This window comes from Balaenoptera borealis (assembly GCF_965194805.1).
Source record: "Balaenoptera borealis genome assembly, chromosome: 7".
NCBI lineage: Eukaryota > Metazoa > Chordata > Mammalia > Artiodactyla > Balaenopteridae > Balaenoptera > Balaenoptera borealis.
In genome coordinates, this window is record NC_138864.1 from 106,739,457 (window position 1) to 106,766,763 (window position 27,307).

The 27,307-nt window shown below is 36.4% G+C and overlaps 1 protein-coding gene across 6 annotated transcripts in view; it reads right to left on the reverse strand.

Annotated features, from left to right (window-relative positions):
* TNPO3 (transportin 3) overlaps positions 1-27,307 on the reverse strand; it is an 82,774-nt gene that overhangs the window by 49,017 nt on the left and 6,450 nt on the right. For 3 of the 6 annotated variants that reach the window (XM_082399152.1, XM_082399156.1, XM_082399153.1), the window contains exons 2-4: positions 5,800-6,000; positions 4,716-4,789; positions 3,263-3,419 (exon numbers count right to left, since the gene is read on the reverse strand). In XM_082399152.1, the coding sequence (XP_082255278.1) occupies positions 3,263-3,419; positions 4,716-4,789; positions 5,800-6,000 (432 nt within the window). Of the gene's footprint in view, positions 1-3,262; positions 3,420-4,715; positions 4,790-5,799; positions 6,001-18,819; positions 19,014-19,687; positions 19,849-23,028; positions 23,081-27,307 lie in introns of all 6 variants that reach the window. The other 3 variants (XM_082399154.1, XM_082399155.1, XM_082399157.1) reach the window with 3 other exon arrangements.

Genomic DNA, 27,307 nt, shown 5'->3' on the forward strand with positions numbered 1-27,307 from the left:
GCAGTGGTTAAGAATCTGCCTCCCAGTGCAGGGGGACACAGGCTTGAGCCCTGGTCCGGGAAGATCCCACATGCCGCGGAGCAACTAAGCCCGTGCATCACAACTACTGAGCCCGCGTGCCACAACTACTGAAGCCCGTGCTCCTAGAGCCTGTGCTCCGGAACAAGAGAAGCCACTGCAATGAGAAGCCCACACACCACAATGAAGAGTAGCCCCCGTTCGCTGCGACTAAAGAAAGCCCGCGTGCAGCAACGAAGACCCAATGCAGCCAAAAATAAATTAATAAATAAATAAATTAAAAAAAAAAAAAAAGAATGTGCAGCTTCTTCAGCCCCAGACTCCTAGCTCCTCTGGTGCCAGCTCTTGCAGTGCACTGACCAGCAGTTTCTCCAGCAGCGCCCTCCCTCACCCCCAAGAGTTTTATAGCAAAGTGCTTCTGGCTCCTAAGAAATGTGCAACTTCTTCTCCAGCACCAGATTCAGTGCACTCAGAGTCTCCAGTGCCTCCAGTGCACAGTAGCCAGCAGCTTCCCCTGGCACTCCCACGCCCAGGTGATTTTGTGGCAGAATGCCTCTGGTGAGACACCTTCCCTAACAACTTTCTTGGGCTTCCTGGAAAGCAGATTTCCAGCAAGCTTGAGAGGACAGATTTTCAGCGGCATGCAGCACCACGATGACTTCTTTACCATAGCTATACCGTCACCAACAGGGTCTGAATCTCAGTCCTGGGAGGGGGGTGAACTCTTCCTTCCTTGGAAACTCTATCTCAGCGTTAATGACTGCTCCTTGTATCTGCTTTATTTCTATATTCTTTAGAGCTCTCTTTACCTCTTACTAGACAAGCCCTCATTACTACAGATGCCTGTTATAGTTAAAGATTCTTTATATTAAAAAGCCCCAACAAATTACTAAGTGGTTTCTCTCTCCTGACTGGACCCAAACTGATACTAAAAGGAACTAAGGATTCTAGATCTGGGGCATGAAAGTAACTAGATGAATACTAGTCATCTTTTTCTGTTAGGAAATAAAGAAGTGCTCCAGTAGCCAAAGTTACAACATTTAAAGCATCAGAAGAATAACTTAAGCGGACACCCTGAATCAATGAAAATTGGGTCCATGGGTCCATAATACAGCATAAAGAGAAAGCCAGGGAAAAAAAGTAACATTTAAGGCATCTTTAAAACAAAACTCTTATATTGAAAACAGGAAATTTAAAAGTTAAGATTCATCCTGCCTTTCTAGTGGGTACTCAGAAGAATGCTAATATATATGTAGAAGGAAAGACAGAATTAGCAAAACATTATTTTGCAAACCACAATGAAATTATTAAGGCAAGGATTATAAACTAGAATTTAACATTCGTACAAACTGCATTATATTACAAGGGGGGGAACAAACTTTATAAATGGAAGAATCAGACTATCATCATCCTAATCCAGTCAATCCTAGCATCACTAACAGAAGGTCAACCAAAAAGTATAACTTCTGATAAATTGCAGCATGAAGTATCTAACACGTTTTCTGGCCAAAAATGTTGAACCTTTTAAAATTAATCCATCAAGCCTTTCAGTCTTTCTTACCAGGGTTCTGGGAAAGAATTAAGTCCTGCAGAAAATGATCTGAGTGCCTATTTTCTCAATCATCCTATGGATGGTATACAGGAGAAAATTCATTACAAACAATGGGTGCCTTAGGGCATTTGAGGCTTAGTTCTCTTGAGGAATTCCTACTGAGTAGGGCTGCTTTAGATATAACTTCCAATTAGAGGAATTACAGAGAATAGAAAAACAAACTAAATGAAACAAAGACAAGGCAACAGAAAATCCAGGAGGTAAGAAGATGCTTTATAAAACTAGTCCAATCTCTTCAACAAATCAGTGTCATTTTGAAAAAGAAGAAGGGGGACTGTGATTAAGTCATAATAATTTGATACAAGGTATGGTTCTAGACTGGATACTGATTTGGAAAAATGCTGTAAACGCTATTTTAGGACCAACTCAGGAAATGTGAATATGGTTTAGGTATTTATTAGATGATATAAAAACTTACTGAAATAGAAAGATGAAGCTGGATGACTGGAAAAGCAGTCTGCAGAAGGGTAGAGCATATTTTCATTTGGATATTCAAAATCTGTATATATGTTCACAGAGGATATGTGCTAAAGGATTAATAAATAGTGTGATCCCAGGTGGTTTGAATGTAATTTGCTTATCTATATTTTCTAATTTTCTATTACACTATTTCTTTAATATAAATGGTTAATTGAAAAATACATTTAACTTAAAAAAGTTTCCAATGAATTTCTAACACCAAACTGAACACAATTTTAAACAAAATTTGGTTTTTTCAAATAAAAAGTTCTATGATGCTGAAGTACTGAAACACATTCCTGAAAAATAATCTATTATAAAGCACATTGTTGAGAAAATTGAGCTGGACAATAAAGACCTAAAAATGAGATGTGAGCTAGATAATCAATTTAATACCATCTAGTAGTTCAGAAATCAGCAAAATTTTTCTATAAAGGACCAGACAGTAACTATTTTAGGCTTTGCAGACCATATGGTCTCTGTGAAAACTACTCAATTCTGCCGTTTTAGCCCAAAATTACAGACACAGACAACGTGTAACTGAATGGGCATGACTGTGTTCTAATAAAACTTTATTTACAAAAATAGGTGACCAGCCCATGGACCATAAATTTATCCACCCTGGCCTAGGGCATTAAAATTTCCACCTAATCAAAAATTAACTCTTTTTTAAAGGATGGTGTAGTATTAGCTAATCTATAATTGTGATATGGCTCAAAGGTTAAGTAAAGTCCTGTACCACCACCCTATCAAAAAATCTCAATTCACCCCTTAGAGAGGATCCTTTCCTTAAGTAAAGTAAATTTATACACACTTCCCTTAGCACAGTCCTTGATCAAGAGCCTACAGTCGGTGGCATGAAGAAGCAGAAGAGCAAGGGACATGTAATCAGAAGACCTGAGTTCAAACTCTGAATTAGCAGTGGTGTCACTCTAAAGCCTGTTTCTCATTCATAAAATGGAGAGAACACCACCCTGAAAGCATTACTTAGAAGCTCAAAAAGTACAGCTTCTGAAAGTACTTTTTAACTGTAAAGTATTATATAAATGCCACCGTATTATCATTGTCAAATTTTGCTAAGAAAGCTATTTCACAATAGTGCAATTGAATTACTAAATAACCACCAAGGCTTTTTGCCCCTAGGCAGCAACTCAGTATTTCAAACATACTCACCAATAGAGATACCACTGTACTAGAATAGAAGGCCAAATCTTCTATAATTTCTGTACGCCGGTTAGCTCCAATTCGTAAGGAACGACTATGTACTTCTTCAGGTAACACTGTAAGGATCTCCAGCAGAAAAGGCAGAGAAGTTACATCATTGCTATATCTAGGAAAGAAAAGAGGAGAGATATAAGTTATTCAGAATGTGCCCCACACTCACAATCACAGCCCCACACAATCACATAAGATAACAACAGCCATCAGAACAACCACAACAACAAAAGTAGAATTCTCACTACTGTTAAAGGGGAGAAAAATAGATATACTTTTTTGGAAAGATATCTAGAAATCAAAATTTCAACTTGCATAATAATCTTTGACCCAGCAATTCCACTTCCAGAAATTTATCTTGTCAGAAAAATCTCACATACACATGCAGATGTATATGCACAAGTATTTTTTTATAATAGCAAAAATACTGGAAAAATATAAAGGTCCTCCATAATTAGACAGGATAAAAAAGGTTACAGATATCATACAATGGAACATATACAACCATTATAACAAGTACCTATGTCGTAACGTGAGATGTCCACAACATATTAAGCAAAAAAAAGGATATGAAACATATTTTTACATACAACTGAAAAAAATACATACGTATATGCATATTAATATATATGCACTTATTTATTTTAAAATGCTTAAAGGGAAGTCTAGAGGGCTATACAGTCAATCACCAATAGTGGTTACTTATAAAATACAGGAATAGGAAGAGGGGAAGGTATTTACTTTTTACTTTGAAAGCTTCCATACTGCTAAAATTTTTTCAAAGAGCATATATTAATATTATTAATAAAAAGTTTATTAAAACAAAAAATAAATTATCCACGTAAAGGTTTTAATGACACACTATAGTTGGTGGTAAAAAGGACATCCACTTTGCTCAAAAATAATTTCCTAACCAAATGCCAAAATGCAAGCAAATATCAAGATTATCTTGCCAAGACCATGAGGAAATACTTTACTCGAAGCAGCAAGATCCATATATCTAAAAATAATACTGTCCCTTTTATAGACATGAAATAAACCCCAATTAGTAAGAATGTATACTCATAACAACTTTTAATTTAATATAATCTTAAACATTCTGACAATGTTTTTTATAAAAACCACTGATATGACAGTGGGAGTGATCCACAAGGCAATGAAATACGTTGTTGTAGTTAATTCAAGAAGCGTGTGTGTGTGCGTGTAAACTATGAAGTTCTTTTAAGTCCCACATGACATATTTCTGTAGTATTTAAATTTTAAATGATTTTCTTTTAATCTAACAAAAGTTAATAAATAATTCTACATTAAGAGTTTTGGGGGAATAGTCCAAATGTCTAGCTATTGCTAACAGATTTCTCTGTGTAGGTTAATGGTAAACGCTAGCATATAGTCAATACAAGTTACTTACTTTTCTACCAATGTTTGTACACATCCCTTCCAGGAAGGCATCTGTAGAGCAAGGTCTGCTATTGCTAAAGCCAGCTGAGTAAAAAGAGATTAAATAAATGAATAGACAGATGAACAGAAATAGAGTAAGCATCAATATTAACTGGAAAGCAAAGAAGCTAAATTTCTTCCAAAAAATATGACAACTAAGACTGTGACACCACCCTCCTTCTCACCCCCACAGCTACATATCATGTAAATTCTTCTGGGTTAACTATAAATTGCTGGGACTTAAAAGTTAACCTTTAAAAATGAAAAACCAAACCAAAAAAAATAACAAAAAGAAGTCAGAAAGAACAGACTCTAGATTTTCCTCAGAATATATCAATACTTACTTTTATTTGGCAATACCATAGAACTTCATGGACATATAAATTATACTCTGCCAAAAAGCCAAAGCTACTGACAAAGTCAGCCCTTTGACTCACTCCTCAAGTAATGGATTGCCATTTCCCTTCTCTTCATGTCTTATCTTGAAGGCTTATGCAAAAGCCTACTTCCCCTTCAAGGACACTTCCATGACAGGCAGAGAACACATGTGAGTATGTACTCACTGAAGCTTCCAGTTTTCCTTTCTAATGTATTTCCCTACCTAAGGTGGAAAGGCCAGATGCTCTAGTTCACCACTTCATTCATGAGACTTTTACTAGCCAATCAGTCTAGAAAGGATTTTTTTAAAAGACAGGAATGTAGACCTCTGACCCAGGACAGTACTTTACCATCTACAATTTTAACAGCGGGTGTGTGTGTGTGTGTGTGTGTGTGTGTGTGTGTGTGTGTGTGTGTGTGTGTGTGTGTGTGTGTGTGTGTGTGTGTGTGAGACCTCCTCCACTTTTTGGTATTCAAGTTAGTTTGGTATCAAATGAATTCTAAGATGAATACAAAGATTTAAATATTCATTTTCTATTCACTTATAAGAATATAGCAATGAGTCTGTAAAAAAGTTAACATCACTTCACATGGGTTAGCAAGCAATGTCAATCAAAATTAACTTGATAAATCCAAATGGTCTTACAAATTTTCCTAATGAGAAGCATAGGATTTACCTGAGTTACAATGACAGGTGACAAGTCTTTCAAGTTCTGGATATGGGTTAGTAATGAGTCCCGTAAAGAGGCATGAGAGTCTGTGGGGAGCTCATAAAATGAGGTCTGAATCTTCATTTTCATGGTCTGTGCAGCAAAATAGCATGATTCCACATCTTGCCGGATCTGTAACAATTGGTCTGAAATCTCCCATGCATGAACCTGAAAGTAGATCAGACAAAAAAAAAAGTCTTAAAAACTACTTTTCTAAACAACGTTTATGCCATACAACCTCAATACATATACAAACTTATTTAGACCAAAGTATAATGAAAGAAAAATCTGACAAGCTAAATTGCCCACTAATTCAGCCAAAACTTCAAACTACGGTATATATTTATAGGCCATGCTCAACAAAAGTATTACCTAAAATCTTCTGATTGTAGGAAGGCATGAGAGTTATCAACTGAATAAATAGATCTAATCTTGCTGACTAGAATTATTAATTGTGTAGGGGGGAGAGTATAAAGAATGTCCCAAAAGTTTCTACTAAAACTAAAATGTCATTGTATAGCTTCCAACCCTAATCTATAGGTTGGATGTTTCTTCTCTTTTCCACTTAAAATAAGTAAGCTTTTGTTCACTCTAAGAATTGAGTCTGGAAGCTATTTTAATATATCTATAAATAGGAGAATATATTTCATATTGGTCTTAATAGGCCTACATTTCAATCTTTAGTTCCTGACTAAAACAGTACAAAAACTATTTCACATACTTCAATTATTTTCTAATGTTTTTATATTTGGCACAGTGCTGTATATGCTACTAAAATCATTTCCACAGGAGCATCTATGGAAATAATAAATAGAACAAAAGCATAGAATTTGGTCTCTAACAGCTAGTCACAGTTATAAAACAAAGCCTTATTTTGAAAGATAACTTTCGGAACAAACTCATGCAGTATAAAGTAGGCAACTAATCAACAAGTGATAAATTCTAATCCAATTCTATACCAAACTGCCTCTTCATGGGAGTGGGAGCAGGCTAAAATGGGCTGTTAATAATGGACTGAAAATCTTTTTCAATCCCAATTCAGGAACAGAGCCAACTGTAAAGAAAGATCACATAGATTTACCTACTCAATTTCTTATGAAGATAGAGCACTTCACAAGTAATACACAATGATTCTTCAAGATCTTTCCAAAGATAAATGGCAAGTCAAGGAAATGGCCTGTATGAGTTCCCAAAGTAAACTGAAAAGAGACTCTAAAACTCACAATGATATGTCTATTGACATAAAACTTAGCTTTAATCAAGTAATAAGTTGGTGAAAAAACAAGCATGAAACATTAACTTCCTTCTAGATAAAATGTATTTATTAATTTTTTGTACTTTTTACCCCAGCATACTGTCACAAAAAATCTTCCAAGCCACAGTTTTTAGCCATTCATTATCTAACCAGTAACCCAAGCACATCTACGATTTAATATGCCATCAAAATATACCACCCTCAAGTTGATATTTTAAAAAATAGTAGCAAATAAGCAGCCTTGGAATCACCATAAATGTCCTCATAAAAACAGAGCAATTAAAGAGCAAAACCAAAGCACTACAGACATTTACAACAAAACTAGGTATTATCTAATTATCTCCAGGAACCCCAAAATATAAGCGGATGGGGACAAGCCAGTGACATCTGTAAGACCTGTTTCAACTTCAGTAAAAGGCAGAAGCAGAGGGAAACAATAGGGTATCTAATGGATCTAAGAGCAGAGGATACCAAAAGAGTCAACAGGTATTCACTAGAAAGCACAGGGAACCAATCTGAAGACTGTAGTTGAAAACAGAAAAGGTTTTGCCCAATCCAAAAGCAAATGAGTTAAAGAGGCCTATGTAAGGTCTAAGGAGATGGAACAATCTAGCCTCTATGCATTCTTAAAACTGAAAAGCCAGAGCAGGGCCCCAAACTGAGGAGAAACTGCTGTGAAAAGAGTCAATACTATACAGGACAAGTACAACAGAGACAAAGGAAAAAAAGGAGAAGGTAATAACAAAGCTTGGAAATCTTAGAAATCAAACCACCATATCTGTAAATACTATCTGAAAACAACAGAAAAGGAAGCTCTATGAAGTTGGAAATACTATCCTTAATTATGCCTCCTTCCAAAAGTTCAAAAAACTAATTTCACAAGAAATAAGCCATTGAGCTCAAATGCCATATATATAGCAACTGGGGGTGGGTGCGGGTGTCGATAATGAGCAGAATAGCATGCTTACAAAGAAAGTAGGCCAGAAAAACATTTTAAAAACTAGCCTAGGAGCTTCCCTGGTGGCACAGTGGTTAAGAATCCGCCTGCCAATGCCGGGGACATGGGTTCCAGCCCTGGTCCAGAAAGATCCCACATGCCGCGGAGCAACTAAGCCTGTGCGCCACAGCTACTGAGCCTGTGCTCTAGAGCCCACGAGCCACAACTACTGAAGCCCGCGCACCTAGAGCCCATGCTCCGCAACAAGAGAAGCCACCACAATGAGAAGCCCGCGCACTGCAACCATGAGTAGACCCCGCTCACGACAACTAGAGAAAGCCCGTGTGCAGCAATGAAGACCCAACACAGCCAAAAATAAATAAATAAATAAAAATTATAAATAAATAAATAAAAACTAGCCTAAAGTCCAAAGGACATAGGAGCCAACTGAAAAAGCTCCCAGTGGCCTAAACTAGAAAACCTGGGAGTAACAAATTATGACAGTATTGGATTATAATTCAAAAACAAAACAATATCCATGAGTCCATACTGATGTGAATAACAACTGAATAAATAACTGGGGAAAGGTTATTTGCAGGATATAAGACATCTTTTTTAACAGAACAATGTTAGTTAATAAATGTGGAAGGAATGAGGGAAACAGAAAATCACCACCATTAGAACACACCAGAAATAACTGCTACAAGCAAGATTCATGGATAAATGATAAAATACAACAAACTATCTCCCCAAAATATTCATTGGTTACTGTGGTGGTTTTAATATATGTCCACAAATTCTTTAACACTTACCATTAAGAACTCTGACTACTCTAGTGGAGAGACAACATGGAGACTTTGCTGGAGAGATAATGTAAAGAGACCTAACACTACACGGAAAGCAAGTGGAGCCCAGTTAAGTCAAGCCTTCCAGCCATTCCTACCAGAGTGTCAGGCATGTAAGTGAAGCCATCTTAGAACCTCCAGACCACCCATCCACCAAATGGATGCCTTTTGGAGCAGAATCATTCACAGAGCCTTGCTCAAAAATTTCCTCAAATTCATCACCACAAAGACAAGAGGATCAAATCTGCATCTCATTAAGCCTCTGGATCTAGCAGGCCATTTGCAGGAAATAAAGAGGAAAGCAGAACTGCATCCTAACTATGTAATCAACAAAATCAAGACTGTAGGAAACTCAACAGGTCAAAAGGCCCAGATTCCTCAACACAACAGGGAGAGAAAGAACCTGCAGATTAAAAGACACTCAAAGACCTACCTTAATTCACCAAGTTACACATTTGTTTTGTGTGGTTTTTCTGTATCTGTGTTTAAAAAACAAAATAGAACAAAACAAACAAAACTCAATATTGCCTATTAAATTAAACTAGTATGAAGTCTTTCTCCCTAGTGAAATCTAACTGTCAACCCACCAGGTCAGAACCCTTGTGAAAAAGTTCATTGATTGTACAGTGTCATGTTGTGCTTTAATTTGAATGGCAGAAACTAGCAAAAAAATACCAATTATATTATTCTTATTATCTGTACTTCTGACAAACATTTCTATCTCCTTAAAAGTAAAGATCTCAAAAATGAAGGGCAGAACCAAAAGTCAAAACAAAACAAAAAAAATATTTCCTTCTGCGGAACTGTTAACCTGGGCGTAGGGATGCAAAGAAGATTTCTTTTTCAAGCACCTTTGACGATGTTTGAATATTTTTTAACATGTCCTTTGGAACTGTCTTGAAAAATAAATATAGATTTGTAGTCCTAATATGGAAGTATCTCCAAGATATACATTTAAAAAACAAAGATGCAGATGATATCATAAAATCTTTTTTGTAAAAATTTAAATTACACTTTTTTTTTTTGGAAAGCATAGTGAAGCTTTTTAACATACAGGAATTAGTTTTATACCTGAAGCCTTAGCGTTCATAGCATTCATCAAGTGTTTCAACTTTGTTTTTACCACACTAGCTGGCTGAACACCAATTTTCCAGCCAAAAAAAAGTAGAAAAAAATTGATTAAATATCAAAAAGAACTTGTTTGAAGACATCAGAACTACCAAGACATCTAGAACATGAGGCCACAGATTCCAGAGAGTTCAGCCTAATATGTGGCTCCACCTTTCCCCACAGGCATTTGCTTGTTTGAAAGTAGAAGACAAGAGGCTAAAAAGCTGAAGAGATTTGGGCAGTCACACAAGACTGGGGAGGTGAAAAGTAGAATTCAGAGCCCACCAAGGAAGAGGGGGCCTGGAAAATAGTCCAGATTTTCAGCTAGGACCCAGTGCAGGAAACAGGAAATGTACCTCAAAAAGGCTGAAACTTCTCCAGGATAGACCAGATGTTAGGCCACAAAATAAGTCTTAATAAATGCAGAAAGACTGAAATCACAGAGAGTATGTTTTCCAATCAAAAATGAAATGCAACTAGAAATTAACAGAAGGAAAACTGGAAAATTCACAAATATGTAAAAATTAAATATCAATTCTTAAACAACCAATGGGTCAAAGAAGGGAAATGAGAAAATATTTTAAGACAAATGAAAATGGAAATACAACATACCAAAACTTGTAAGATGCAGTGAAACAGTGCTAAGAGGGAAATTTATAGCCATACATATACACTTAAATTAAAAAAAGAAAAATTATCTCAAATCAACAACCTAACTTTATACCTTAAGGAACTAGAAAAAAAGAAAAAACTAAGCCCAAAGCTAGCATAGGGAAGCAAATAATAAAGATTAGAGCAAAGATAAATAAAATAGAACACAGAAAAACCATGATTTGATTCTTCAAAAAGATCAACAAAATTGACAAACCTTTATCTAGATTTTAACCAAGCAAAAAGAAATGAAACAAAGATGGGGACATTACTACTAACTTTACAGAAATAAAAAAGATTACAGGAAATACTATGAACTGTACACCAACAAACTGGATAATCCAGATGAAATGGACAAATTCCTAGAAACATACAATGTACCAAGACTGAATCGAGAAGAAACAGAAAATGTGAATAGACTAGATTACTATACTTAGTGAACAGACTGAATCAGTAATCAAAAACTTCCCAACAAAGAAACGCCCAGGATCAGATGGCTTTACTGGTGAATTCTACCAAACATTTAAAGAAGAATTAACACCAATCCTTCTCAAATTCATCCAAAAATTGAAAAGGAGGAGGAAACATTTCCGAATTCATTCTATGAGGCCAGGATTACCCTGATACCAAAGGCAGACAAAGATACTACAAGGAAAAAAAAAAAAAACCCTACAGACCAATATCCCTTATGAATACTAATGGCAAAAAAAACTTCAAAAAAATAGTAGCAAACTGAATTCAACAGTATATTAAAGAATTACACACCATGACCAAGTGGGATTTATTCCTGAAATGCAAGGGTGGCTCAACATACAAAAATCAAACAATGTAATGCACCACATTAACAGAATAAAGGGGGGAAAACCACATAAATATCTCAATTGATGCAGAAAAGCATTAGACAAAAGCTATCACTCTTTCATGATAAAGACACTCAACAAACTAGGTAAAGAAGGAAACTGTCTCAACGTAGTAAAGACTACATATGAAAACCCCACAATGAACATCATATTCAATGTTCAAAGACTGAAAACTTTTCAAAACTCTATAAGATCAGGAACAAGACAAAGATGCCCACTTTTGCCACTTCTATTCAGCATAGTACTAGAAGTTCTAGCCAGAGCAATTAGGTAAGAAAAACAAATAAAAGGCATCCCAATTGGACAGGAAAAGGTAAAATGATGACTGGTCACATATGACATGATCTTATATGTAGATAAACCTCAAGATTCCCCAAAACCTGTTAGAACTAATAAACGAATTCATCAAAGTTGCAAAATACAAAGTCAACACCCCCAAATCAGTTGTTTTTATATACTGACAATGAACGATCTGAAAACGAAATTAAGAAAACAACTGCATATACAACAGCTTCCAAAAAGAACAAAATACTCAGGAATAAAGCAAGCTGTACACTGAAAACTACAAAATACTTATGAAAGAAATTAAAGAAGACACTAATAAATGAAAAGACATCCTAGGTTCAAGGATTAGAAGACTTACTACAGTTGTTAATACTATCCAAAGTGCTCTACAGATTCAGTGCAATCCCTATCAAAATCCTAAGGACTTTTTTTTGCAGAAAGAGAAAAATCCATCGAAAAATTCATATGGAATCTCAAGGGGTCCCAAACAACTAAGACAATCTTGAAAAAGAACAAAATTGGAGGTCTCATATTTCCTGATTTCAAAATTTATTATGAAACCACAGCAATCAAAAGAGTATGGTACTGGCATAAAGACAGATATATAGACCAATGGGAAAAAAACAGAGCACCAATAAATAAACCCTCGAAAATATAGACAAATCATCTTCAACAAGGATGAGAAAACTACAAGATGGGGAAGGGAGAGTCTCTTCAATGAATACTGTTGGGAAAAGGGATATCCATAGACAAAAGAAAGAAGTGGACTCTCATTTTACACCATATACAAAAATTAGCTCACAATGGATTAAAGACCTAAATGGAACACCTGAAACTATAACTCCAAGAAGAAAGCACGGGGGACAAGAAATATCATGACACTGGATTTGATGATGACTTCATGGATATGACACCAAAACCACAAGAAACAAAAGCAAAAATAAAACAAATGGGACTACACCAAACTCTAAAAACTTCTGCGCAACACAAAATCCAGAGTGAGAAAGCAATTTATGGAATGGGAGAAAATATTTGCAAACCATACATCTGACAAGGAGTTAATATCCAGAATATAGAAAGAATTTCTACAGCTCAACAACATAAAAACCAATAACCCAATTTTAAATTGGGCAAAGGGCTTGAAAAAAACATTTCTCTAAAGACAGTATAAACATGGCCAACAAGCATAAAAAGATGCTAACATGACTAGTCATCAGGGAAATGTAAATCAAAAGCACAATCAGATATCACTTCATACCTGTTAAGACGGCCACTATCAAAAGAAACCAGAAAATAAGTGTTGGTGAGGATGTGGAGATATTGGAACTCTTATGCACTGTTGATGGTAATATAAAATAGTGCAGATACTATGGAAAACTGTATGGAGGGTCATCAAAAAATTAAAAATGTAACTACCATGTGATCCAGCAACTCCACTTCTGGATATATACCCAAAAGAATTGAAAATAACATCTCAAAAAGATATTTGCACACCCATGTTCATTGCAGCATTATTCACAAAAGCCAAGAGGTGGAAGCAAACTAATTGTCCATCAATGGATGAATGGATAAAGAAAATGTGATATATACATGGAATGGAGTATCTATTCAGTCTTAATGGATTATCACTTAGTCTTAAAAATCCTGTCATGTGCTGCCAAGGCATAGATGAACCTTGAGGGTATTGTGCCAAGTAAAATACGTCTGTCATAAAACGGCAAATGCTGCATGATTCCATTTATATATGAGCTATCTAAAGTAGTCAAAATCAGGGGCTAGGAGGAGGAGGAGGTGGAGAGTTGTTCAGTGGATGCAGAGTTTCAGTCATGTAGGATGTGGGGGATTCAGGGGGATCCGCTACACAACATGCATGTGGTCAACAATATTGCACTGTATGCTTGCAAAATATTGCACTGTATACTTGCAAACTGTTGGGAGGTTGAATTTCATATTATGTGTTTTTGCCACCAAAAAAAAAAAAAGTTTAGTACTGGCATAAAGACAGACACAAGACCACTGGAACAGAATAGAGAGCCCAGAAATGAATCCGTGCATATATGGTCAAATGATTTTCAACAAGAACAGGACATCATATACAAAAATTAACTCAAAATGGATCAAAACTTAAATGTAAGACCTAAAAAGAAAGAAGTGGACTCTAAAACTATAAAACTCATGGGGGGAAAGCTATATGTGCATTAAATTTGGCAATGATTTCCTGGATCAAAAGCACAACCAACAGGGAATTCCCTGGCGGTTCAGTAGTTAGGACTCTGTGCTTCCAATGCATAGGGCACGGGGTTTGATCCCTAGTCAGGGAACTAAGATCCTGCATGCCACGGAGCAAGGCCAAAAAAAAAAACAAAAAAAACCCCACAAGCAACAAAAGTAAAAACACATAAATTGGACTACATCAAAATTTTAAACTTCTATTCATCATTAAAAGATATAATCAGTATGAGAAGGCAACCCACAGAATGGGAGAAAATATTTGCAAATGACGTATCTGATAAGGGGTTAATATTCAGAATATATAAAGAACTCCTACAACACAACAACAACAACAAAACCAAACAACCCAATTTAAAAATAGGCAGAGGTACTTCCCTGGTGGCGCAGTGGTTAAGAATCCACCTGCTGACGCAGGGGCCATGGGGCCGAGCCCTGGCCTGGGAAGATCACACATGCCACGGAACAACTAAGCCCGTGCACCACAACTACTCAACCTGCACTCTAGAGCCCGCAAGCCACAACTACTGAGCCCGCGTGTCACAACTACTGAAGCCCTCACACCTAGAACCCATGCTCCACAACAAGAGATGCCACCACAGTGAGAAGCCCACGCACCACAATGAAGAGCAGCCCCCGCTCACTGCAGCTAGAGAAAGCCTGTGTGTAGCAATGAAGACCCAATGCAGCATAAAATAAAATAAATAAAATAATTTAAAAAAATAGGCAGGGACTTCCCTGGCAGTCCAGCAGTTGAGACTCCACACTTCCACTGCAGGGGGTACGGGTTTGATTCCTGGTCAGGGAACTAAGATCCCACAGGCTGCAACGTGGCCAAAACAAACAAAACAAAAAATAAAACAAAACAAAAAAAACCAAGTGTTGATGAGGATGTAGAGAAATTGTTAACAATGCACATTGCTAGTGGGAATGTAAAATAGTGCAGCCAATATGGAAAAGAGTATGGCAGTTCCTCAAAAAATTAAAAATAAAATTACCACATAATGCAGCAATTCCACTTTTGGGTATATAGCCAAAACAATCAAAAGCAGGGACTCAGATATTTATACACCAATGTTCATAGCAGCATATTTCACAATAACCAAAAGTTGAAAACAACTCAAATGTTCATTGACAGAAGAATGGATAAACAAAATGTGGCCTATACATACAATGGACTATTATTCAGCCTTAAAAAGGAAGTACCATTACATGCCATAACATGGATGAACTTTGAGGACATTATGCTTAGTAAAATAAGCCTGACACAAAAGGACAAATATTATATGATTCCACTTACATGAGGTACCTGCAGTAGTCAAATTCATAGAGACAAAGTTAGAATTTTGGTTGCCAAGGGTTGATGGGAGGGAGAATGGGCAGCGTTATCATTTAATGGGTACAAAGTTTTACTTGTAGAAGATTAAAAAATTCTGGAGATTGCTTGTGTTGGTGGTCATAAAACAACATGAATATACTTACTCTCACTGAGTTGTACACTTTAAAATAGTTAGAATGGTAAATTTGATGTCATGTATATTTTACAAAAAAGAAACACACAGTTTAGAATCTGCTCAATCCCTTCAGACTAAAGGAATCTGGTCCTATCATAAAGACCTGCCAGAAGCAAAAGAAATTACCTCAGGGGAAAAACATCATTTATTATCTCTTCAACTTTTCATAAACAATATATCCAGTATTTATCAAACGAAAGCAAAAAAGGGAGGGTTGGGGGTGGAAACAGACAATAGAAAATAACCTATCTAGATAACGGAATTATCAGATGAGGACTAAAATAACTGTGATGTCTCAACCAAAATGATAAAACTTAACATCACCAATAATGGAACAAACAGATTTTAAGTGACTCTTGATGTGATTCACTGAAAACAACAATTTTGCGTTCATGTAGTATTCTTCCAAAAACTGTTTAAGTTGAATACAATCATGAGGAAACAACCAAACAAAGCAAAATAGTGAGTGGGTCATATTAAAAACAAAGACAAAATGGGCCTGGATTTGTTTTTTAATGTCACTATCATAAAAGGAAAAAAAAAAATATCCCAGGAAACTAAAGTGACATAACACCTAAAAGCAATGCATTATCCTTGATTGGATCCTGGATTAGGGAAAGAAAATTTTTTTAAAAGCTAGAAATCTGTAACTGAAACACCTGGGAAATTTGAATATGGACTGTGTATTAGATAATATTATTGTATATTAATGTTAAATTTCTTTAATGTGACAATGGTTTTAGTTTAGTAGAATGTCTTGTTCTTACGAGCTATACGTCAAAATGTTTAGGGGTACAGCATGATAAAATCTGCAATTTACTTCCAAATGGTTCCAAAAGGGAGAGTAAGAAAGAAAAAAGAGAGAAAGCAAATGGAACAGGCAATTTGAGAAGGACTTACCATGAATCAGTGTTCACTATACAATTCTTTCAAGTTATGAATTTTTCAAAATAAACAGTTGGGAAAAATTAAATAGCTGATTAACGTATTCAAGAAATTAGAAGACGAATTGGAATTTGCATTAAGAAATGGAATCTAAAAAAAAGAATCAAAGGGAAATTCTAGAACTGAAAAATACAGTAACTGAAATTAAGACCCAAATGGAAGGCTTGAATAGCAAATCAGACAACTGAAGAAAAGATTACTATGCTAGAGAATAGGTCAATAGAAAATAAGACCTGAAGCACAAACTCAAAAAAAGAAGCAAAAGAAAAGAATAGAAGGTAAAGAATAGGAAGAATGCAAGTGACACATGGGACATAGTGAAAAAGTCTAACAAACATGACTGAAATCTCAGAAGGAAAAGAAAAAAATGGGGCACTATTTAAACATAATGGCTGAGGAATTTCCAAACTGATAAGACACCAAGCCACAGTTTAAGAAACTCTGTAAACCCTAAGGATAGAAAAACCAGACCTAAGCACATCAAATAACACTGCTAAAAAACTGCTAAAGACAAAAAGGAAAATCTTAAAGGCCAGAGGAAAAAACATGTATTACCTTTAAAGGAACACTTAGACTGATAGCTGACTTGCCAAAATAAAAAATGGGAATCAAATATCTTCAAAGTACTGGAAGAAAATAATTGCCAATTGGTTACTTGTACCCAGCAAAAAATCCTTCCAAAATGCAACAAAATTAAGACACTTTGGGACCAAAAGAAAAAAAATAAAAGGAGAGAGTTCATTACCAATAGAACAAAGAAGAAAATACTAAAGGGTGTTCTTCAAGCAGAATGAAAATAATTCTGGATAGAAACATGGAAATCAGGAAGGAATGAAGAGTAATGGAAAGGCTAAGTATGTAAGTAAATCTCTGTGAACACTGACTATATAAAGCAACAGTATCTTGTAGGGTTTAAAATAAATGAATCTATACACCTGAGAGGAATTTCACATTCTCCTAAGATGCAGAAAGTGGAAAAGATCATTGCTTTGGAGTTAATAAACAAAAGCAAATAAACTACAAAGTAACTTTTCTTAAATGCATCAGAAAGCTGAGGTCCCAGGACAACCAAGTAGACTGAAATTTAAAGAGACCTCACCAAGCGTTGGCTCACCTGTGGCAGAACAAAGAAAAGAGATATGGGGCACCAGACGACCAGGTAATAAAAATTCAATTAAAATTATTAACAAATTGATTAAAAAAAATGTATATGTGTGGGCTAGTATGAACATATAAAACCCATAGGACTCTTGGACACAAAGGGAATTCACAACCACCTACAGGCTCTTATCCACACACCTCCACCAAATACTCAGGAGAAAGAATGGGGGTAGGGCAGGAGACCAGAGAAAACCTCTTTGGTGGTACAGTCTTGGAGGACAGGAGTAGCCACAATAGCAGAAAGGACACAAAAAGCTCTGACTAGACCCTTCTCCCCTACTGAACAAAAGCCTTAACTGGTATGGGAAGGGCAGCAAATCATGTTACCCTCAAGGCTTATAGGTTAAGTGAGACCCATTGCTGTTGCAGTAAGGGTAAAAGAAAAAAACCTCTACTCCTACAGGACAGGGCATAAAACCGTCTTGAGCCCGTGATACTATAACAATAACACCACAGAGGTCTCCTACCACTGAAGGAAGGGCAAAAAAAATTTATCCTGCACAAGATCTGCCAGATGCAAGGCAGAGCATGAATGCCACAGGGGAGGACAGAATCACTGAGAAAGCCCCACCAATGAGAACACTGGACACTGGAACTGCTAAAGACTACAGTAGACAAGGGCAACAGAGACTATTACTGTCCCCCACCCCCCCAAACAAACAAACAAATGCTAAACACATCATATTCAAACTCCTGAAAGCCAGAAATAAAGAGAACATATTGGAGGAGTAATCCTTTTTCCTTACTACCAAGGTACCCTTGACTGTAACAGCTCAATTGTAGAACTTTATATTGTAATTATTTGGGCTTTTGTTCATCTTTTTCAATAGACTGTAAGCTCTTTAAAAGTAAAAAACAACCTTAATTATTTCTGCCTCTCTCAAAATCTCCTGGCAATAGAGCCATTTAAGCAAATATATGTTAAATTATTAAATATGAAGCAAAATGACAAGATACTATCATCTCATAAATCTATAACACCTCTTTGTTTTCCCAAACATGAAGCCCATTCTTTTACTAGGTAGCTGAGATACTTACTGGATTGGCACTAAGCTATAAGAACAGAATCCACAATGTTTAGAGAAAGGGCAAGAGAAAACAAGCAAACCAGTTTACAGATAAAGAAAACAAAGGCCCTGAAAGGACCTTTTTCATTCAGAGTCCTTATTTGTAGAACTTTGCTTGCCTTACTTACCCAGTTGGAGCCTTGGTTCTGTTTTGTTTTAAATATATATTTTGCTTTAGCAATGAGAAGAAGCTCAATATTTTCCTAGCCAAAATTGGAAGATTTAAGAATCTCAGAAAAATTTCAGTGAAGGGAAACTTAAAGTCTCCCCAAAATGGGAGTCTTTTCTGGAATGACCTTACTTTAAAATATTACCAGTATTTCTGAAATAGAAAAAAAGGAGAATAGCAGTTAACCCCAGGCAACTAAACCAAATATAAACTTTGCATCTTCTAACACTCATTATGTTATCATAGTTTTCTGTTTTTTAACTAAACTAAAATATAGATGGTAGCTATATGTATTTCCTAGGACAATTCTATGAGGAATCGGTCTTAGGAAAATTCCCATACTGCTCCTTGTGTAAATGTGTCAAGTAGAACCGAAGTGAAAAAAGAACTGTCTTCTCATTTCAAGCATCCTTATTTATCTTGACGCTGCCTCACCCACTGGTCAAATGTGCCTCTCTTTTCAAATATTTGTCTTTTGGAACAAGAACGAAATACAAAACTGACCTCTAAAGAAACCTGGGAAACTTGAATATCACAGTCTACTAAGTAAACTGTCAGTGAAAAATTACCCAGGATGATACTGCCAGTACTATATATATTAAGGGGTCATAATTTGTCCCTTTATTTTGAATTCCAGGAGGGTTTAAGAATTGTTGGCATCCAGAAAACAAGTAATCCTGTTTTGATCACTGAATCATTAAGAAAATGCAACCAAATCCTGATACCTCAGATACTACAGTACATTGCTCACTGTTCTTCCCCTCTGCTAAGCTGCAGAAAGAAGAAAGGAAAAGGGATTCTTTACAAGGAGAGAATAAAGCACTTACACTTCATAGGACTTTCTAGCCACAGATGCCAGGTGCTACCCACTGAAATCCAGGCTTGGACTAAGCTCCACATTTCTGAAAGGACCATCTCAACCGAAGCCTGGGGCTCAGAGTCAGCAGGAGGAAGCTGCAGCTCCCACTAGCAGCACATTTCAAAGAGGCTGCAACAAGAGAACATTTTCCATTTAAGCAACTAATTCCAATCTTCCATTTCACAAAGCAGTAGCAGAACAGGCCTTTATATCAGTCTTTTCAAAAGATATTTCCATGACTATGTGATGAATATGAAGCAGGCTATGGCCCAGCAATCCTTTCACTAACATGCTCTAAGTCTTTCATTATACTTCACAGCAGATCCTAAAAGTACTTGCCCTTTTTTCTTTAACGGTCACGACTGCTCCAAGACTCACTTCTACACTAACAGTTCTAAAACTGCCTAATCAACGGAAATCACTGAGCAGACCCTTAACATTGCAAGTACACACCCAGATAGGGGGCCTAAGGATTCATCAGCTGCCAAGAATCAGAAGCAGACTAGAGCTGCTAGTTAATCCTATACAAAAACTCCTCAAATTAAGCAGCATTACCTAAAAATACTTCACTGAAAACAGAAGAGCTCTGGCAAATAGAAAATTAGGTTCTGGAAATACAAATATTTCAATGAAATTTGATAAGTAAGAATAAATGTGTAAGACTGCTGTACTTTTTAAAAACGTTTCAATTAGTGAATAATACATCTATTAAATAAAGATTTATAGTATACTGGAAGGAGGGGCAGACCAGGCAAGAGCACAGTAAAAAGAACCCCTAAAAAACAGTCAATCAGACACTGCAACATTATAGACACATGCCTTGTACCAATATGGTATAGAGCTAGAAAATCAGAATTTCCCAAATCAAGAAAAAGTCATTTTCATGAGACAGGTAAAGAACAAACTAGTCTTTATTAACCTGAAAAAGAGAAAGGAATTTTTTGTCAGTCAACTATCTTAAGTTTTTGTATCTAATCCTTTATGAAAATTTTACAAATTTAAGATAAATTGCTAGGTCTGTCACAAGTTACTTTCTGATGGTTTTCTTAAACAGCGAGGAGAGAAAATGATACGAATGGATATTAGGAAAAATATAAGCTATAGATCTCAAAAGAAAACCATCACTACCTAAAACTGTTATCTTTCAAAATAATTTGTTTTGCAAGATGGTCTGAAATACAGAAACTATGATGAAATGAAACTTAGCTAATACCTTCACCACAGCAGTGATGAGTAAACAACTCCCAACTCCAAAAGCAGAGTGTAAGTGAAAAATAATCATAAAGCCCCAAGCAAGCTCCCAGAACCATAGACTACCCATGTATGCATAAACAAGTTTTCTAGAAGCAAAAAAGCTCATTTATAGAGATAAGTTCAGCCAATTTACATTTTCACAGCCATCCCCATAATAACTGAATAGATAATTAAGAGGGAGATATTACCAGAGATTCCTGGCTAAAAATAATTCTTTAAAACATCATAGGCTATTCAAATTCCAGGAGAAATACTCAAACACTCTTACCTTCAAGACAATGTTGGAAGATGGTAGTGCCCATATGCATTACTCTATCTTGATCTCAATGAAAGGAATCAGTAAGACCAAATGACTACAGCACTGCACGCTGTGGTCTCCTGAGTTTCTGATGAAATCCCAGTATTTCTGGGACAAGCATTTTCAAACAATCCTGTGTCATAATGGCCTCTATCAAATAAACTTTGGCTCAAATCTGTAGCTGTTGCTCACACATAATATGATACTAAGAAATTTTGCCAAAATTTTTCCTCAACAACTGTAAAGAATCCCTATCCATATTAAAAACCCTCAGCCACATATGCATGTGAATATTAACCTCAAGAACGGTCCTGAAAAAAGATAAATAAATCTGGATCCATAAGGTCAGCTTGGGTCTGGAGTGACTGAAGCATGCATTCCTTGATAATCAATTCACTGTGGGCCTTACTAATTATATTAGGCAGCCCTGCTTTAAAAGTAGAAAATGCCAAGCTTGAAACCATTTCATTTGAAGCAAATGGGTAGTCCATGTGAAGGCTTCCTGAAAGCCAAAATATAGAAAATGGATTTCCTTTAATCACCGGTCTCTATTCCTGCCTATCTGAGCAATTTTTATAACAACTCGTATAAACCTGGAGAATGAGAGTACTATCAGACATACTAAGCATACACTAACACAATGCTGAAGATTCAAGTTTCTTAATTGTATAGAAATATAAGATGTCTAGCTTAAGGTTTAATAAAAAATGCATTATAGTGTCAGAAAACTCTGAGTGCTTATGTAAAAACATGTACCTTTTTAAGACTAGTTCTAAGTGTATTCTTCTGCTTTAGGGCCATCTGTATAAATGGTATTAACTATGGCTGAGACAGAAAATACAAGTGAACAGTTAATACGGAGAAAAACTGCAGAGGGGCTGTGGGCTTGAAAAAAAAAGTAAAAAATATAATGTAAACTCTGTTAACAGAAAATTTCTTACCAAAAGAAAAAAAAAATACAAATTTCATAATATTTTAATTCTGGGAAGTCTAACCAGAAAGAGGAAAATTAAATTGGTACTTTCAAGGGGTTCTACATGCCAAACACTACAAAATTATCCCCATTAGCAGTACTGTGAACTTCCAGTAAAGAGAAATAAAGCTTCTCTCTGGAACTTCACCTATATAACAGTACAACACTCTCTGGTAATATTTCAGTACCAGGGTACAAGCTAGGGAAACACAGGAGAGGTAATCTGAGCAAGCGCAACTTTCTAAGAATTAAATGTTTTTAAGTTCAACAGAGCTTATGGGACTTCTCTGGCGGTCCATTGGTTAAGACTCTGCGCTTCCACTGTAGGACACACAGATTCGATCCAGGTCGGGGACTAAGATCCCGCATGCCACATAGCTCGGCCAAAACAAAACAAAACAAAAAAAACAAGAGCTTAAAATTCTGTAAAATCTAGAAAATAGTATGTCAGTTCCTCAAAAAAAAACACAGAATTACCATATGATCCAGCAATTCCCCTTCTGGTGATATACTCAAAAGAATTGAAAGCAGGGACTCCAACAGATATTTGTACACCTGTGCTCATAACAGTATTCACAACAGCCAAAACGTGGAAGCTACCCAAGTGTGTATCAACAGATGAATAGGTAAACAAAATGTGGTACATACAATATTATTCAGCCTTAAAAAGGGATGAAATTCTGACACATTCTACGACATGGATGAACCCTGAGGACATTATGTTAAGTGAAAAAAGCCAGTCACAAAAGGACAAATACTGTATGATTCTACTTATATGAGGTACCTAGAGTAGTCAAGTTCATGGAGACAAAAAGCAGAATGGTGGTTGCCAGGGGCTGTAGGGAGAGAGAAATGGGGAGTTAGTTAACTGTGTTTAATGGGTACAGATTTTCATTTTTACAAGATGAAAAAAGTTCTGGAGATGCATGGTGATGATGGTTGCACAACAATGTGAATGTACTTAAAGCCACTGAACTACACACTTAAAAATGGTTAAAGCGGGGCTTCCCTGGTGGCACAGTGGTTAAGAATCTGCCTGCCAATGCAAGGGACACGGGTTCGAGCCCTGGTCTGGGAAGATCCCACATGCCGCGGAAAGACTAAGCCCGTGAGCCACAACTACTGAGCCTGCGCGTCTGGAGCTTGTGCTCCGCAACGGGAGAGGCCGCGACGGTGAAAGGCCCGCGCACCGCGATGAAGAGTGGCCCCCGCGCACCGCGATGAAGAGTGGCCCCCGCTCGCCGCAACTGGAGAAAGCCCTCGCACAGAAACGAAGACCCAACACAGCCAAAAGTAAATATAAATAATTTTTTTTTAAAAAAATGGTTAAAGTGGTAAATATTATGCTATGTGTATTGCACCATAATTTTTAAAAAGGAATGTAATTCTGACATAGTCTACATGATGAACCTTGAAGATATTATGCTAAGTGAAATAAGCCAGACACAAAAGGACAAATATTGTATCATTCTACTCATAAGGTAATAGGAGTAGTCAAATTCCTAGAGGAAAAAAAAAGTAGAATGGTGGTTACCAGGGGCTGAAGAGAAGAGGGAATGGAGAATTATTCTTTAACAGGTAGAGTTTTAGTTTGGGAAGACGAAAAAGTTCTAGAGATGGGTGGTGGTGATGATTGCACAACATGAATGTACTTAATGCCACTGAACTGTACGCCTAAAAATGGTTAAAATGGCAACTTAGAAAATGTAGCAGTATCCAGATCATTTTATATCCTGTTTCAAACTATTGACTCTGGTCCAAGGCCTGGGAAGATGAGAAATAAACTAATCCAAATACAGATGAATGCCACCAGATAACAGACTATCATGCCAACAGAAATACCATCACAAATTCTCATTCATAAGCTCCAATACAGCAAGGACATGAAATGACTATATTTGCACTGTCCAAGACTTGGAATGTGGCAGTGCAACTAAGGAATTGATTTTAACTTCATTTTAATTAACTTAAATTTAAACAGCCACAATAGCCATGTGGGTAATGGCAATCATATTAGACAATATAGCCAGAGTGGTATACTATTCAGTTGAAAGGTCTTTGGTTTTCATCATTTACTTACACACTCCCATTTTCCAGCAATGCAAAGTATACAGTATTCCTATGTTCACTGAACTAACTGACCCCAAAGAAGTTGTACACAAACATTTTCTATTTTCTAGAAGGCTTGCCCTTCAAAAACATGTCTATGTTTTAAGAGTCACTTGACTGGAGGATGAGAGCAGAAACATTAAAAGATGTCTAGATTTTCAGGTAAATCAAATCAATGACTGCATTACTAGAGCAAAAACAAAGACTCTAGGTTTCAGAACTAGGCTAAAGAGTCAAGAAACTCCAAAGAGAAAAATTACTAGGAAAGAAGTCTGAAGCTGATACTCCATGACCCATGACCTTCTTGATATATTTAGAAGAAGAAAATTCTCAAGGATATGTGATAAACCAAACACTACAATGCCATCAATTCCAGTTGATTTATGCTTTTTTTTTCTTTTCATCATTCCTTTTCAGTTTACAGACTGAACTATGAAACTTTTGAGATAACCTCTAACCCACAGATGGTCTCTGTGAAAGTAGTCTCCTTCTTATAATCTAAATTACAAACTTAGAACAAATGAGTAGCACAATTAATTAGCCCTATAAAGAGATGGTCTTTCCTTCCATTGGTTTCTGCATTGTCTACTAATTTTGGTTACTAGAGGTGGACAAAGGAAACTACTAAGTATTCAGAGTAGTCCACTGTTAAATAGGCTTCCTTTAAGATCTGTCTCAAAATAATTTTTTCTTTTAAAACACTTTGAAGACATCAGTGATATCCGCCTATCCCATAAAACAAAACCATGGCTGTAGGCTGTTTCCAAGAATTTTGGTGGAAAAAAAGTTTAATGAATATAGATTCTTCAGAAAATGGCTGTTTTATACAAATACCAGAGAAAGAGAAAAGATGCTAACTCATAGCATGGGCTGAACCATGTCCAAATTATACCGTTATACCAAATCTATTGTCACCAGGATCATTATAACTATACTAAAAGACTCTAAGATTAGTAAGTATGGGGAAGAGGGAAGTAAGGATAATAGTTTTTCAAAACGTATATTATTCAAAGTGGTTTTGAAACAAACCAGGCAAATTCTGTTCCTTACCAATTTCATTTTTTTGTTAAGTTTCTTAGGGACTGTACAGTTTTGGATGCTACTTTATATGGCATAATTTTAGTTACTACATTTTCTGTTTTCAACTAAAGTAGATTTTTTTTTTTTTCCCAGCCACGGTGCGCGGCTTGTGGGATCTTAATTTCCCAACCAGGGACTGAACCTGGGGCCCTCTGCAGTGAAAGCACAGAGTCCTAACCACTGGACCACCAGGGAATTCTTTACCAATTTCAAATTGAAAATTAAAACACTATGCTACTACACTGCATGTTTTGTGACTATTCTAAAACAGATTTTTGGTTTAAAATGTCACTTAGTGACCACTTCAAGAAAGGCTTATTGTGTCAAAAAGTTCCTCTCCTTTTCTGTACTCAAGTCGTTCAAAGCATAAAATGAAGGTAATAAAAACTTATCTCATAAAGACTGCTTTTTAAAAAAAGATTGGAAAGACTGAAAACAGAGCATCATAGGAGGCTGAATAATATTGTTTATTTTCAATCATCCATGGATATGTTAGAGAGAAGCAGCAAAAATAAATGAAATTCATAGAAAAAGACAAATCTGAGTCATCCAACTGCCCCTCTGGAGGTGCTACAAGCAGCTATGCATTCAGGAACATTTTTAAGAAACTGTGTGTCTACAGACTGCCAACAAACACATGAAAGAATGCTCAACATCACTAATCATTAGAGAAATGCAAATCAAAACTACAATGAGGTATCACCTCACACCAGTCAGAATGGCCATCATCAAAAAATCTACAAACATTAAATGCTGGAGAGGGTGTGGAGAAAAGGGAACCCTCTTGCACTGTTGGTGGGAATGTAAACTGATACAGCCAGTATGGAGAACAGTATGGAGGTTCCTTAAAAAACTAAAAATAGAACTACCATACCACCCAGCAATCCCAATACTGGGCATAGACCCTGAGAAAACCATAATTCAAAAACAGTCATGTACCACAATGTTCATTGCAGCTCTATTTACAATAGCCAGGACATGGAAGCAACCTAAGTGTCCATCGACAGATGAATGGATAAAGAAGACGTGGCACATATATACAATGGAATATTACTCAGCCATAAAAAGAAACGAAATTGAGTTATTTGTAGTGAGGTGGATGGACCTAGAGTCAGTCATACAGAGCAAAGTAAGTCAGAAAGAGAAAAACAAATACCGTATGCTAACACATACACATGGAATCTAAAAAAAAAAAAAAAAAAAAGGTTCTGAAGAACCTAGGGTCAGGACAGGAATAAAGACGCAGACATAGAGAATGGACTTGAGGACACGGGGAGGGGGAAGGGTAAGATGGGACCAAGTGAGAGAGTGGCATTGACATATATACACTACCAAATGTAAAACAGATAGCTAGTGGGAAGCAGCCGCATAGCACAGGGAGATCAGCTCAGTGCTTTGTGTCCACCTAGAGGGGTGGGATAGGGAGGGTGGGAGGGAGACCCAAGAGGGAGGAGATATGGGGATATATGTATATGTATAGCTGATTCACTTTCTTATAAAGCAGAAACTAACACACCCTTGTAAAGCAATTATACTCCAATAAAGATGTTCAAAAAAAAAAGAGAAACTGTCAGACATCTTGATCATTTCTTAATAATCATGGTTTATTCCTTCAACTATGGGTATCAGATTATATAAACATCTGAAAGGATCCTACTGTCTATTGGGGGAGACAAAACAAATTTTCAAAAAGTTTAAAAAAATGATAAATGCAATTAAAGTGCTTTCGGTGTTGGGGCAGGGGCAGAAATGACTTTCAGCAGAAGAGAATCTGTTAAGACTTTAAGGAGAAAGAATTTAAGCTAGCTAGGCTTTGAAAAGATGGGCTAGTTTCTTCATTTGAAGACAGGAGTGGGAAAAAGTAATAGTAAAAG